The following is a 15916-nucleotide window of genomic DNA, read 5'->3' as shown; positions in this document are numbered from 1 at the left end:
CTGGTTCTCCGATCACTGCTAAGCTGAACAGTTCCAGAAGAAGAAGAAGTTCCAGAGGATTTTGGTATGCAGTCCTGGGAAAATTTCTTGCCTCAGCTACCAGGCTGGCTAAAAGCAGGAATGTGCTCCCTCAGCTCTGCAGCGGTGAGAACGCGGGGGAGCGTGTGTGAGTCCTTGAACACAAACTGCACTGAAGAATTCACTCAGCTTCTCTCCCTCCTCTCCTGGACCCAGTTTAAAGCTGGGGGACCCATTTCTGGGCAATAAGCAGGCAGTAGGGGAATACAGTATTATAAAATCACCCCAAGACACAGAGCCACATGGAAATGCAATTGTCTGAGCAACAGTAATGGACAAATGGGGACGGAAAAAAAGTCAATGTACGCTTGTATGTGAAAAGTCATGTAGCAGGGCATCTCACCCCCCCCACATGAGCTTATCTGTTGCTTGTTAACCGGTGAGATAACTGAAACTAGACAAAGCTGTCTTGTAGTGAGCTATTTTGGCACCATGGAATTACCATTGGTCTGGCATCTTCCAGCTGACAGTAAGCATCTTACTGTGGAAGTGAGATATGGAAAGAGAAACTGGATTTCTAACTGACAGACACCTCACTTTACAAACTATGTAAGCTACACCAAACTTCCACAAAGCAGAAATCTTCTGCACATTTTCCAGTGGTTTCTCCCCAGAGCAGGGATGCTTGCTTTGCGGTTATTCCTCTGGAGGCTGAGTGAAAGGACTCTGTGTACATTATCATCATTTTGGTGGTAAGTTACATTTGACTCCTAATCTATAGTGGTTTTTTTGCTAGCTTTAATATAGGTACCTTGATATCAATCACTGTTTTATGTAATCTACTGGTAGTTCTTTCATTTTATACTGTGTAGTAAGTAACTCTGATTAAGACCTTTCAGGTGTTACTTGCTGTCTGTTCAGTAAATAACTCACTTTATAAATAGACTAGATCCTTAGAACTTGTGGGCCAGAGTGATTTCTTAAATTTGAGCTGTTTTGCCAAAAATAAGGCAGGGCTTGTCTGAAGCTCCCACTCGTCCCATGACAAGTCAGCATGAAAAGTTGGAACTTGGATTTCCTAAAGGGACAAAGAAGTTTCCACAGAAGAAGAAATCCACTAGTTCTGAGAGTTGGGTTGGTTTTTTTTCCAGTGTGAGGGAAAGAGAGGGCTTACTGATTTTCATTTCATTTAGTATTTTAATTTAAAATGAAGACTGTGTCCACTGACAACAGCAGTGAGTCTGAGCCCAGCAGAGTGTACACACCCTGGCAGTGGTGGGGGGAACAGTGTCAGAGTGGGAACAGCTGTGGGGAACAAAACACTGGCAGACTGAGAGCTGTGAGGAGCCAAATGCTGCCCAGCACAGCAGTCTGGAAAATGGGCGGTGTGACATGGATGATCCAGCTTTCGGGGGCTTGTCCGTCATTGTTTTCCATTGTCTTGGGCTCAGGAATGGGAAATGTTAGCTGTGGGAGCCTCACCCACGGTCTTGCTTTTGTCCTGGGGACCACATGGTGTGTGGGAATGGTTGCCACCTGGTCTTCATCTGAAAAAACATGTGGAGCCAGCAGAACTGGAATGGCTGCCATCTTGTCCTTGTCCCAGGGGACCACATGGACATGACCTACGGGGAGTGTACACCATTTTGTCTTTGTCCCAGCAGCCACCTGGAACTAAGTTGAGGTGGTGAACACCTTTTTGTGGATAAAGAATCTTCTCTTTTTGTATACTTTTGTTATTAACAACTATTGTTATTGTTGCTCTTTGCTTTCAGTAAACTATCTCAACCCACAGTCTCTGCTTTTGTCTCTCTCTTACCAGAAAGGAGTGGGAAGAAGGGGAGTTGCTTATTTGGAGTTTAATTTTAGGAGTGGCTTATTTGAATTTTAATTTTCTGGCTCATGTTAAACCACTGTGGACCAGTTCCCTGTTTAAAGGCAGAAAAGGCGGAAAGAACACTATTTCTGAGCCACAGGGAGGTGTCCCTTGGCACCATCTCCTGTGCCCATCCTGCAGCTGGCAAAGAGAAGTCATTTGACTGGTGGTAGTGGAAGCTTATAAACTGACTGTTTATATGAAAATCTTTACTTCTCCTCCAAAACTCAGGGTCCTACTGGCAGGACAAATGGAAGCTGGGTTATCCCAGCTTCAAGGGCTGTCCCCTTGCACGGGTTTAGTCTGTGTTGCTGTCCTGGCTCCAGCCAGGACAAGGTTATTTTTGTTGCAATAGCCATGAGGGGGCATGAACAGGACCCTCATGTTATTTGATACCACATCACTTCATTGGGGGACAGGGAGAGGAACTCTCTTTGGGGTAAAAGGGGTTCCTTCAAGGAGGGATCCATGGTGAGCATTTCTGCATGTGCATCATCCTCTCTTTTGTACACTTTTAAAATAAATACTGATGCTGTTACTATTCATTTTATTTCATGGCTGTTTCCAGGAAATCATTCCTATTTCAGCCTGCGATCTTTTCACCTTTTGTGCTTCCAACTCCATTTGTGGAGTGGGCGGAGGGGAAAGGAGAGCAAGAGAGTGGCAGTGTGGTTTGAGAGAGTGAACTGAGAAGTACCATTCCTAAACCACAACAGCTGCTTTAACAATCTGCATATGAAATATGTGAGGCTGTGAAGCATGACTGGATTTGCCCTTAGTTTTGATTTTGTCAGAGATCTGCCAATTAGGATTTGTTCCAACATAATGAAGTCGGCTGTTGGCGAGATTTAATCTTCTATTGATCCCTGAGGCTTGGCAAAATAGAAACACAAATAAATGAATGAAATACACTATACAGTCTATTTGGATTTTCACTTGATGTTTATTTCTGTAAGTGCTTATTTTTTTCTACATCTGCTTTCAGTTGTGCCTGATTATGTCAAGTATTTTCTCATATCTGTCAGCTTGGACTTTTTTATTCCTCTTCATGAACCTGAAATGCAATTGAGATAGTATACAACTGTTAAAAATAGAAGAGTTGAGGGGTTTTAGGGTAAGTTCACAAGTAAATGACAAAAGCTTCACTAATGCTTCTGCTCCCTGGTATTACCAGTTTGTATCTGAAATAGACTAGCAGCAATCTAGACAACATTTGCCATCTTATTCCAGCTAACAGTGCAGGTATCCTGTATTCGTTCTGGATTATACAAAGCCTTTTGATAGCAGAGGACTTCTACAACCCTGTGTCAATAGATGGTGGTGTTCTGAATCACAAACCATGGTTTTCAGGAAAGGGGTACTCATAGCAGTAGACAAGGTATTTCTGATGCTACAGGATTAAAGGAGTCCCTAGAGTGCCCTTCTCTCCCCAAAGGACATGTGTCATGACTTTAGGGACAGCAGTTGTTTCCTGAAGGTGTTTTCCTGGTAGCTCCTGCAGTTACTGCCACAAGACCCTTCTTGTGGAGCTGCCACCTCTGCATTCACCACTGAGCTCATCTTTTGGCAGTGCAACACTCTGCTACATTGCCAGAGCTGCAATCGGTGTTGGCAAACAGCATTTGACTAATAAAAACAGGCATCCACTTCTCTGTGACTTCTGCATATTTGAGGCAGAAAGACGATACCAGTAAGGTAGAGGAAATAAACAGCAACCTTAACAATATTTTTAAAAAAACCTACTCCCATAGTGTTCCTATTTCAGTGTTTGTGTGATGCCATGGCTTTGTGTATCTTTAAGTGAATCTATATTAGTTTTGATTTTTTTGTAGGGGTAGAATAATTTAGAAAAATCTGTGGAAATTTTTTACCCTTAAAAGCTGCAAGTATTTTGAGGCTCAGTTACAGTACTGCTTCGATTGTATGTAAATGTGTGAAAAAACAGGTATTCATGTCATTTTAATGTAGCCCTGCTCTAGATGGTGGAGCAACAGTCAATTATATCAGTTAAAGGTGACTTAATTAGGCCAATATAAAACTAGAAATTAAGAGTGTAAAGGGCGTTTTCCCCCTCTTTCTTAACTTGGGAGCTATCAACTCCGTAAAACTTACGTGATGTTCAGCATGGAAGTTTGTTTCGCTTGCAAATGAAAGAGATTTAGCAATGACCCAGCTTTCTATCATTCCTAAAAGTAACAACCCCACCCTTATTTGCCCTGGTTGCCACAAGGCAAACAAGTAAGTTTGCTTTCAGTTCCAGACTAAGTTCTTAAGTGCTTTCTAGTTTCATCAACATTATTCTGCTACCATTCAGTTCAAGTGCAAAACATCACAAATATATTTCTGATCACTAATGACTTCCCAGCAGCTAAGTGACTAATCACCAATATTTTCTTTTCATCCAGCTCTTCAAATCAATACAAGGTCACTGAAAGAGCAGTGTTAAAATAGCTATATTTATAATACCTATATTTATAATATAGTATAAATTTATATATTTATAAATATCTATATTTTTTAATATCATCTATGATGTGGTCATCCCCAGGCTGTATTATATACACAGAAATCTACATCATCAGGGAGACAAAAAGGTGGAGTTTTTTAATATCCCTTGCAAAAAGAAACCCTAAACCCCGAAACAAATCTACCGAATCACCAGTTCTGCTTCTGCTGTTGAGAACAGAGGTTAAATGACATCAAGAGTACAGAGAATATATTTTGTCTAAGTGCCAGATTGCTGTCCTGAAGAGTTACCTTATTATTAAAATAAAGGGCAGAATGAAACTAAAAAATACAGAAACCCAAGAATTTATCCTAGTCTACACTACTTTCAGAGATGTAACAGATACAGAGCATCCACTATTGTGTGTTAAACACTCACATCTACCCCATACAGTATGACCATACCTTTTTCATGCTAATATCTCTTGACTTGCTCCTCAGCTTATTAACTTGAGATTCAGCTATTTCAGCCCTTTCTTCAGCATCATCCAGATCGTGTTGCTGTTTTCTGTACTTTGAGAGGTACAGATTGGCTTGAGCTTCCTGGTGAGAAAAAAAGAGTGCAGCTGATTTCCTCCTGTCCACATGAAACAAAGCTTTTAATTTGAAGTGGGCTGGAAAGTGCTCAGCATGACTAGGTAACAGCTGTATGGGCACCACTTGCCTCCTGCAGAACTGAGATTGTTGTTGTTTTACAGAATTGATATTCCTAGTGGCATTTTCCATGTTAAGTGTACTGAGAGGCTCTCAAGGTGCCTTCCAAGGGGCTAGGTGGAAAAAAGTCCTTCCTGTTCTTTCCCTTCCTCCCCTTCTCTTGAAAATTATACTGCAGTCAGGATAAAATGGAATACCTTTTCTTAAATATAATCAACACATATGCTAAATGTTTTACTTTATATATAATATAAATACAGTTTTATATACATGGCTTATATAGATATAAAAAGAAATACTAATGGACACAAAATGTGTATTTGTACTAAAAATTTCTATGGATAAAACATTGTGGGTTTAGAACAATATATCTGTCAAAGGTAAAAAGGCCCAAATAGTTACTTACAGCTTCCTCTGCTTGGTGCTTGTAGCTCTTCACTTTTAATTGTAGCTTGTCAATCAGATCCTGCATCCTGGCGAGATTCTTCTTATCTTCTTCTGACTGTATCAAAACACCATTAATTGGGTTGATAGAGTAAAAAGGCTTAAATCATCTTCCACAATACAATAATCATGGATGCCATACATATTTTAGAAACTTAAAGCTCAAAGCACAACTAGCCATGTCCTGTGTACACGAGAAGAATTTCTACATCATCATTGAAGATGTGTTTAAGTGTGGAGAGTGAAGACTGAAAGAGTACCCTTCCTATGCATATATGTGTAAATACAAACATGTTTCTTTATAGAAATCAGCACATACTTTCAGAGGTGTGCAGATACAGACAGAGTTCCTTGCTCAGGGGTGAGGAGCACGCTTGTCATTATAAGGTGTGTCATTGTATATTGAAGCAGATACGGGTGAGCCTAGAACTATGTAATTTGCATAATTTGAAGTTTGATTTGAAGGCATTTCTGGTAAAAGGAGCCCAGTTTAAGCTGTCACGCTCCATAAGCAGAGGGAGCAGCTAATTCTGCCTGCTCACTATATTTGAAGAAAACAACCTTCAGCTTCTGCATACAAAACTCAAACAACAGGTAGGAGACTAAATAGTCTCCTAAGGTAGATGGATGGGTTTATCTTCTTAATGCTGTTCAAAGCAAAAGGGTAAGTGCTCTGTGCTGCTTTTTGAAAGGCAAGCAGCAAGAGCAGTTGTTAGCAAACCTGCAGGAGGCTCAAGACTAGATCCTGCTGCTCAGTAATAGGTAACAGAGCCCTGGAACTCAGCAGCCCTACACTGAGCAGGGCATTAGAGTCACCTGACTCCTTCTGGCTCCTTTTAGCAATACCAGCACAGCTGAGAGGGAGCTGGGCTCTTTCTTCTCTTGCATTGTGAATAGTCACAGAAGCCTGTTCCATATTAATACTGTGCTAAAACAGTCCAAATCCCAGCAACAGAGGCTTTCTAACATTAGTTACAACAAATCAGGCAAGAGGATGATGATCACTGGCACAGGTTTCCCAGAGAAGCTGTGGCTGGCCCATCCCTGGAAGTGTTCAAGGCCAGGTTGGATGGGGCTCTGAGCAACCTGGTCTAGTGGAAGGTGTCCCTGCACATGGCAGGGAGTTGGAATGTGATGATCTCCAAGGTCCCTTCCAACCCAAAGCATTCTGTGATGGAAGCCCTAAGGAGATGTTCCTCCTGTGCCCAAAGCTTCCTGCAATCAGGAATCTCTTAAGTAAGGCCATCCTTCACTGTAACACTGAGGCAATTTACGACGTTTCTTGCCAGTGACCCGGTGGTTACTGCATACCTGGTACGTCAGCTCCTTTATGCGTCTCTCAAACTTGCGGGCTCCTTTCTGGGCATCTGAGTTGCGACGGAGTTCAGTCTCAAGTTCATTCTCCAGCTCACGAACCTGCAACAAAGGAAAAACCCTTGCCACTATGCCACATACATGTAAAGCAGCAGATAATTTGGTTCACAGTTCAAGAAATGCTGATTTCCTAGGTGTCTCCATAGAGCCAAATTTCAGGAGGAGATCTAAACGTCACCTTTCCATTCTGCTTTTTCATAAAAATATTTCAGCTGCACCATCAGTCACAGGCCATGTGCAAAGGCCAAAAAAGTTTAACTGAAGCAATCATTGGGAGAGGCTTTTGCTGATTTTAGATGCTGGGGCTTTTAATTTTTTTTTTAATCAAGGTGCTTTGCTCATCTGCTGGTCAGCAGCTCATTGTAGCTGGATAATGAAGGGGAAGCATGCTTCCAAGAACTGCTCACCTGCATTTTGTGCAACAAAGTGTCCACATTACCCCTTCTTGGCCCCTGTGAACTTATCAGGCAGCACTAGGCTACAGATCTGGTGCCAATTCTGTAAGCAGAAGGCAGTGGTCTGAAGTTGGATCAGAAATTTACCCTGGATTCCAGTTTTTGGATCTGTTTCTTGCCACCTTTCAGAGCTATTTGTTCTGCTTCATCCAGTCGCTTCTGGAGGTCTTTAATGGTTTGCTCCATGTTCTTCTTCATTCTCTCTAAATGAGCACTAGTATCTTGCTCCTTTTTGAGCTCCTCAGCCATCATTGCTGCCTGAAAAACAACCACATTTTACAGGAAATCCCTTATGCTACTGGATTATGTTCCAGAATAAACAGTGGAAGATTAGTCCTGAACTATCCGTTATTTGGATCATTCACTGTAGCCAAAGCTCCATGGAATACCTTCTGTGTGCATCTCTTGCCTGGACAGAGAAAATGGAAGGACAGAAAAACCTTGGAGTTTTTTCCCATCTTCTTTCCCATCTCTGTTCCAATGCTTTTATTTAAGGTTCCACCTCTGCCTTTTTCTTGTTTTCTTTATACCTGTGCTATACCACTAGGGTACTCATTTACAATGCCTACAAGTAGGCCTGTGACATTCACTACAGACATTTTACACAGAATTTATTCAAAATCTAATCTTCGTGTTTGGAGCTCTTGAAAGGTAATAGCTTAAGAGAACTGGCAGACAAATTCCTCTGCACAGCCACAGGTGAGAGCTGCCTGAGTGGCTGTAAGAGCAGAGCAACTTCTGTAGTCTGTGGTGGGATAGAGAGTTCAGTATAAACATCTTACATAGTCCCTGCTCTTTCTGTAAGACAGGTAAAAGGATGCCAGATTAGCTCATTCCTGCTTTGATGTTTGTGCTTGCCACCAAGAGCCATTTGCAGATTTGGTACCCATCACTGACCAGTCAGCAAAAGACAGCATTCATAGTAATCCAGGATGGAGCTGCATCAAGGAGAATCAGCATCTTCTCTCTGGCATGCAGTAATAGTGCTGTCAAGCCAAGAGGCAGGGTACAGGAATAGCTTTGTCTGGCACTCCAGACATATAACACACAGAAATCTCCAGTTTTAGCTTTCATTTTGTTTGTTGGTGTTATGTGAACCATCAACTGAACAATGGAGATGTGGATTTTGCCAAGTCTGTGTGAAATGAAACCATACCTGCCCAAATACCTGCCCTCCCTAGAAGAGGAAAACACTCCACCTCTCTGGGATCTTAGGCCTCATGTTTTTCCAATTCAGTAATTTTGTCACCTGTATTCTATGTACACCAGGAGTCCATTTAGCACTAGTTCAGTCTGTACTGGTTTATTTGGGTGAATGATTTACTTGATAAAAAGGTGACATGATCTGAGACTTTGAGGATCATTGGAAACTGCATCCTTGTGGAAATAAAACCCTAAAAAATGACCAAACCCAAACCCTAAACATCAGAAAAAAATCTGCCCTCTTTTTACCTCTAGCCTGCTTTATTTTGTAGTTTCATCAGTCACCTCCAGATAACTGTGGAGTTTTTTCCCATTTTGGATGTATGAGCTCTAAAACAAGCACAAAAATGGTGACCTGGGAAATACATTCTTGAGTGTCCTTAGACGGTGTGGTACAAAAAGAAGTGAGCAAAGAACCAGCCTACTTACATCTGTGATTGCTTTCTTGGCTTTTTCTTCTGCATTCCGGCACTCCTGGAGTGATTCTTCCACTTCATTCTGCATCTGGGAAATGTCACCCTCCAGCTTCTTCTTTTGATTGATCAGGCTTGTGTTCTTTTATTAAGTTTTCCCCAAATGAACAGTGGAAAAGGAAGAAAAGCGATGATTAGAAACAGCTCCTCTAAATACCATAGCACACCAAGACTTCCTGATTTTTGCAGCTTCTGGATTACTCAGAGCAATATTTGGGAACGGAGACCTACGTATGTGGTAAGGGCTGGCTTGACTAGCATAGGTAACTTCAGACCAAAGAAGTATTAAAAATACTCTCAGAGCTGTAAATATTCATATTTTGATTCAGATAAAATAATGAGAAATAGGCTGAAACAGAAGAATGAATAAGGCTGTTCATTTCGGTATGTGAATGATCCTTAATCAGCCAGTGAGGTGATTCAAACAGTATCACCAATGGGCTGGAGAAAACACTGCAAAACATCACCAGTCTGTAGCACATTTTAATTTCTCTGTGATTATTATTTGGTGAAGAGAAGCTTTGGGTTTGTGATAAAAATGCTGTCAAGTCAGGACATGCCCCTCCATGACACCCTAGAAATGGCAGTGTCCACCTGGACAACACCCAAAGGCTGATCTCAGTGGACAGTGCAGGAGAGCACTTTGCTGCAGGTGGTTTCCTGTGGTTTCCTGTGGTTTCCTCCCCTGTGTCATCTCCCTATTGTGAGAACCCAGCCCTGTGGTTCTCACTGCTGAGTAACATCAGTGCCCTGCACAAAAGCAGTGCTTGTGTTGTTCTCTGTCCAGGGCATGGCTTAACTAAAACAGGAAACTGGTTTTACAGCAGGGAAGAATGAAAAAATAAAATTTACTCTTTTTATTTTCCACCAGTGTTTTTTCTGGAAGCTGTTGAAAGCAGTTGGATGAATCATGAATTCCAGCTAACTTGAAGTGAGTCAGGTGGGACATCTACAGAGTGACTTAACTCCTCTCCCCCATTTTCCCTTTTGAGGGATGGCAGGGTGTGTCTGACTTGTGATAGCCATGGACAGTGTCAGTGCTCAACAGAGAAGGCTCAGTTTAACCAGTGAGGGAGAGGGCACAGAAAAAGCCAACCTGAGTGTGAAGCAGGTTCACACGCTCAGTGGCTTCCAGCAGTTCGTGCTCTGCCAGCTTCCTTGCCCGTTCAGTCTGGTCCAGCAAAGCCCTCAGCTCATCCAGCTCTGACTGGAGAAGATTGTTCCTCCTGTCAGAGACTGCCAGCTGCTCCTTCAGATCTTCATTCACGTGTCCTGAGTCATCCAGCTGCACCTGAAGCTCCTAAAACAAAGCAATACAACTCCATTTCAAGCCTCTGTGCTTATATCAGAGAAACCCAGATTGCAGCGGCTACCTGGGACCAACCTCAAGAATTTCAGTGCTTTTTTTATTTATTATATTTGTATTTTATTTCCGAGCTGTAAGCTGAATAGCTTTTGTGGTATGTGGTGCAACGGAGGAAAAAAATCTGTGTGCTCAAATCTCTCAGAGCTGGCGGTTCTGGGAGAGGAGACAACAGAAGAGCTGCCTTGGCAAGAAACACTTTTTTTTTTTTAAGTTATTACAAATGTTGATGCAAACAACAAAGCTGAATATAAACACACTCCCTATACTCCAGACAACCGACTTGATCTCTACTTCTTTTAAAAGCCTTGCAAGCTCACAAGAAAATCACAGGTTTACAGTTCCTCATGCTGTAGCTTTCTGCCCCTGCAAGAAGCTGCAGCCAGCAAGGGTTTTATGACTGGAACTCATCCAGCTTGTATGCAAGTCTGAGAAGAAATCCACATTTCAATATTCTCTTATGACAGACTTGATCACCAAGGCTTTCCCTTTACACTGTTGGCAGTAGCTTCCCTCCTAATTTTCATCACCACTGCTGGCTGTGGTGATGAAACCTGTGATAATGAAACCTGGCCCATGGGTACCTCTGGGTGCTTGGGGGGCCACCAGTACCTTTATTTGTGTCTGCAAGACGCGTGCTGACTTAGTTGCTTCTGCAGCGTGCCTGTTAGCGTGGCTGAGCTGGATTTCCATCTCATTGAGGTCCCCTTCCATCTTCTTCTTGAGCCGGATGGCCTCGTTTCTGCTGCGGGCTTCAGAATCCAGGGTGGACTGCAGTGAATCTATGGCACGTTGCTGGTTTCTCCTGAAAAGGACATGAAGGATGAGTGATTTTCCTCTCTGTGCAGGGACACAGAAGTACTTGCAGCAGTACTTTACTTTCTGAAGGTGTCTCCAGAAATAGTGTATTTCAGACTGACATAGGTAGCACACATACATAGCATACATAGTTTCCAGTGCCTGACTGCTGTCTTAACTGGCTGGCGTGCTTCACACCCTCAGCTAACTCCTGATCTGTAAGCACTTCTAGCATCCTTCTTCTGTGTTTCCTCTGGCAGTACTGGAGCAAAGAGTGCTCTCAGAGCTCTTGTAAACACAAGCAAGTATAGATTTGAACCTAACAAGAAGCACTTCCAGCCTGACAGTCACTTACTAAGATATTTACTGAATAATTTCCTGGGATGTTTTACATCTCAGCCTTTTGCTGAAGGCATTAGTGGAGGGGATTAATCAAACTGAAGGTAGGCTGCTACGTTCTAAGCTAATTACTCTAGGTGCTCTTTATAGTAAATGGCATGTACAAGCTACAATTTATTGTGTCTTTACATGTTCAAAAAACTTTTCTTGTGCTAATTATAAGGGGAATGATTCATTAAGAGAAATCTGTGTTACTGACATCTAAATTTAGAAGAGATTAAACCCACCCTGTTGACAGCCTGGTCCCCCTGGGAAAGGCAGCTTAATGTCAGTTTAAAGACAAAACAGATACAAACAGCTTAATTTTCTTGATTCTGTAACAGAGAAGTCCTACCACAAAAGTTTTGCTCTCTTACAACCAGAAGGTAACTCTAAGCACAGAATATGACACACATGGAAAGATTTATTTCATTGCTGGCCAAGTTTTCCTGAAAGTGTAGGAGTTCCAGGAAATCATCAAGTCAACAAGAAAAAACTTGAGGGCTTTATTGCTTCAACAAGATGCTGAGCTATGCCCTAGACTCCTAGAAAACAACAGAGAATGTCAACTGAACACTCATAATCAAGCTGAAGCAGAAAGCACTAATTAGCACAGCTTGGCTTGAGATCTCTCTAATCCAGACATCTGCAGGACATCAGAAGGTGAAAGGCCAAAATATTCTTGGTTTTGAAACAATCAACGTATTGTTGATTAACAATACCCTGTAGGTATGCTGGCCAGAGTGGGCCTTGGCCTTCCACTTTCCTACTCTTTAGCCCATCAATAAACAGTGACATGATTCTTGAACTAATAACATTGTAACACCAACTAATTCAAAGTTTTCTGAGTAACTGCACAGACACATGGGCTAGCATATACTGTTAAGGGTATAACTCTTCAGACTTGCATTTCTGCTGCCTGGGAAGGGAGAGACAAAAGACATCATCCTCCTCTCACCTAATTGCTTTCCATGGTTTCCTATTTATCCCTCTTGCATGCAACTTCCTCTCCTGTTCCATTCACACTTTCTGCACGTCTGCAATTCTCTCTGCTTACCCAAGTGGTGTACACATAACAGCAAGCTCCTCACATCCTCCCACACTCAGTGTAGCTGGAATTGCATAAATTAACTAAATGCCTTCAGATAACATAAGTTTGAGCACCCCTGAGGCAAGTACTGCGGACTTTGCCTGGGATCCCCTTGGGAGGCAGCCATCCCACACAGGATTAGGAGATGGCAGCTCTCTAGACCTAGTTGCCTCCATACTGTCAACATACAGAGTTGGTGGCCCCTAGTCTGCTGTGAATTGATTATGCCAGCCAGTGTTGTTACAGCTGCAGTTTGTTATGCATGATGGGTTTAACTGTACACTGTCAGAGACTGATCTGACAGGAATATTTGAACTGAGCAAGGGAAATGAGGTAGGGCTACCCTTTGGCAAACAGTGAGAACTGTCTTGGTTTCTGGTGCAGACAGTGTCTGCCTATGCTGGCGTAACTACCTGTGGTGCATCTAATTGGCTTGGATCTTGAGAATAGGTCCAGTCTTTTCAGACTTTTCCCCTCAGAAACACGCTGCTTCCTGCACAGTACCTTATATTTTCCATTTCTTCCTCCTTTTCTGTCAGTTTTCTTTCAAACTCTGCTTTAACCTGAGAAAGTTCAAGCTGAAAACGAAGGGTCTTGCTTTCTTCATGCTCCAAAGCTCCCTGAAATAAAAAACACCAAGAGCTTGCAAACCAGGAATTGATTTTTTTTTTCCAAATCACAAACAGCAGCACAAACATGATCCCTTCACTCTTCCTGTCTCCTCCTTCAGTCTCTCTCTGTAGGCAAGGGCATGAGTAGCTTACATGGCAAAACAGCGCATTTATTTGCCTTCTAATGCAACCTGACAGCTGGAAAACTGAGCAGCAAGCTCCTCAGAGGACAAATTGTCAAACAGTTCACAGCTCACAAAAAACACCCAAACAGCACACCAACACCTTCAGCCTTCCCTGCACAGTTTTGACATCAACAGATGTTCCCTGCTCCACACCTCTGTACAGACACCCTCCAGAAATTCACAGGCTTGTAAGGGACAGGGATAAGCTAAAACAAGATTGTTGTTGGGGGAGTGAAGGGGTCCACACATCCATCCCCCCTGCTCACAAAAATCTCTCCAAATCACAAACTGCTGGAAACCTCCCAATTACATAATCTTATTATGCAAAATGACTTCAAGGAAAGAAATAATAGACATCAGCTCTGTATGAAAAAATGCAAAATTTCTCTGTCTGTTCTTACAAATTAACATGAAGACAAGTCTGTGAAACAGGGGTGACTTGTTCCTATCTGTACTCACACATTTCTCTCCTATATGGAAGTGAAGAACTAAGAAGACAATAGCCTATAAAGAAATAACAAGGCCTCTGACTTTCAGGTCTTGCATAAGCCAGGCTCAGTGTAGTTCTGTCTTCTTGCTGCTCTCATTGAACAGGAATGAAAGCACAGAACTGAACATCATATTTTTGGAAGTGCTCTCTGAACAGTGGAACTGCACAAGCTTAGCTATGCTTCCCTTAAGAGAACAAGGAAACAGAATGAGGGTTGTGAAAACAAAGCTGTACAAAATCCCTGCTGATCTCCAGCCAACATGCAGCAGGTCAGTCAAATACACATATCATGACAAGAAGCCACAACATAATAATGGGAACAGCACGTGGAAGTTCTTTGTCATCAGCAGTGACTGCCAGAGACCCAAAATCACAAGAAAGGGAGAAAATCTGCATTAACCCATTTCTTTCACATTTAAAGTAAGATACATCATCACTTTACTTTTGTTAGTTCCTAATACCACTGAGTTTTAGAAAGCCATTCCACACAGTCCAGGAAAGTAAACCATGCTGCTTAGATCCCTCAAGAACTGATGTATTCTTCCTAGCAAGGGAAGTTTTTTGACAGAGTACATAATCATTCTCCACATCTCAGAGCTGTGGAAGGAAGACATGCTCTTTCCTCTGCTCTGATCATGACACCTGTTTGTCTGGCTGTGAAGTCCCTGCAGTGTATAAAGCATCCTATAACAGACAAAAGAAGTTGCACAGCATTAAACTTACTAGCAGATTCCTGTCACTGGATGATCACTGGTTTAGCAGATATTATTTAGATGCAATTCAAAAGAAATGCAGCCTTCACTAAAAATCCCTTGCTATGTGCTGTGATGCTTCTGCCAGCACCATGTACGCCCTTTCTTAGCCTTGTAATGTACCTCACTTCCAAGAAAATTCATCTGCTGAGCCCTTTAAGTGAATAACAAGGATTTCCAGTTGGATTGTTCTGTATTGGTTTGTTTCTGAAAACTGGGATGAGGCAAACCTCTTGGGTATGTGCATACTTGGCACTGGAGAAATGCATGGGGTGAGGCCAAATGCCTTTACCAAATTCCTACCAGACTGTTTTCATTTGTCTTCTGAGACTACTGCACTTATTTAAAGCAGGCTGCAGTAAACAACTCAATATCTGAGACCTTATAAAAGAGAAAGTCATCAGGAGGTTTGTTTTCTTATTCTCATAAGCAGGAAATGGTGAATTTGCTGTTGGAAACTAGACAGTAGAGATATCTGATAAAAGAGTGTAAGACCATAATTTTCAGCATTTCTATTTTCTGAAAGACTGAAATAGTCTACATCAAAGTGAGCAAGGACTGAATTTTGAGGCAGTGGACAGAAGATTTCTGAGCTTCCTGAAAGTGAAAAAAACCCCCAAACACCAAACCAACCAACCAGAGAATGGCAGCAAGGCTAGTGAATGGTCTAGAAAATGTGTCTTATGAGGAACAGCTGAGGGAGTTGGGTTTGTTTAGTCACAAGAAGAAAAGACTCAGGGGGCACTGCATCACTCTCAACAGCTCCCTGGAAGGAGGTTGTAGTGAGGTGGGGGTCAGTCTCTTCTGCCTACAGTGAGAGGACCAGAGGAAATGGCATAAAGCTGAGACAGGGGAGATGCAGATTAGATATTTAAAAAAAAATTTAAATTGACTGTCCTGGCATTGGAATAGACTGTCCAGGGAGGTGGTGCAGTCCCCATACCTTGACGTATCCAAGAAACAGCTGGATCTGGTACTGGGCAATGTGGTTCAGTGGTTTAGGGGTTACAGGGGTAGTGCAGGGTGGATGGCTGGACTGGATGATCTTAGAGGTCTCTTCCAACCTTGATGATTCCATGATTCTAACAAAAACCCAAAAGCTACAAGGCACCTCCTTGCAAAAGGCCTCCACTGATGATCACAGGGCTGACATCTCCAAAAGCCACTAGTCACTCTTGGAGACACTGGCTAGCAAGGCTGGGGGAGCTGGGTGCAGAGAGGCTGCACATGATAAAAATCAACACACT

At 42.4% G+C, this 15916-nt stretch overlaps 1 protein-coding gene across 2 annotated transcripts in view; it reads right to left on the bottom strand.

Annotated features, from left to right (window-relative positions):
• Positions 1-2820: 2820 nt before the first annotated feature.
• MYH15 (myosin heavy chain 15) overlaps positions 2821-15916 on the bottom strand; it is a gene marked incomplete at its 5' end in the record, with an annotated part of 45309 nt that continues 32213 nt past the window's right edge. For both annotated transcript variants that reach the window (XM_082278888.1, XM_082278889.1), the window contains 9 exons: positions 2821-2948; positions 4805-4942; positions 5460-5555; positions 6809-6913; positions 7414-7584; positions 8959-9084; positions 10099-10302; positions 10978-11170; positions 13136-13251. In XM_082278888.1, coding sequence (XP_082135014.1) covers positions 2931-2948; positions 4805-4942; positions 5460-5555; positions 6809-6913; positions 7414-7584; positions 8959-9084; positions 10099-10302; positions 10978-11170; positions 13136-13251 — 1167 coding nt within the window. In that variant the 3' untranslated portion in view covers positions 2821-2930. The remainder of the gene's footprint in view (positions 2949-4804; positions 4943-5459; positions 5556-6808; positions 6914-7413; positions 7585-8958; positions 9085-10098; positions 10303-10977; positions 11171-13135; positions 13252-15916) is intronic.

The sequence above is a fragment of the Coloeus monedula genome (genome assembly GCF_965178545.1).
Source record: "Coloeus monedula genome assembly, chromosome: 3".
NCBI lineage: Eukaryota > Metazoa > Chordata > Aves > Passeriformes > Corvidae > Coloeus > Coloeus monedula.
This window is presented reverse-complemented; position numbering and strand designations above follow the sequence as displayed.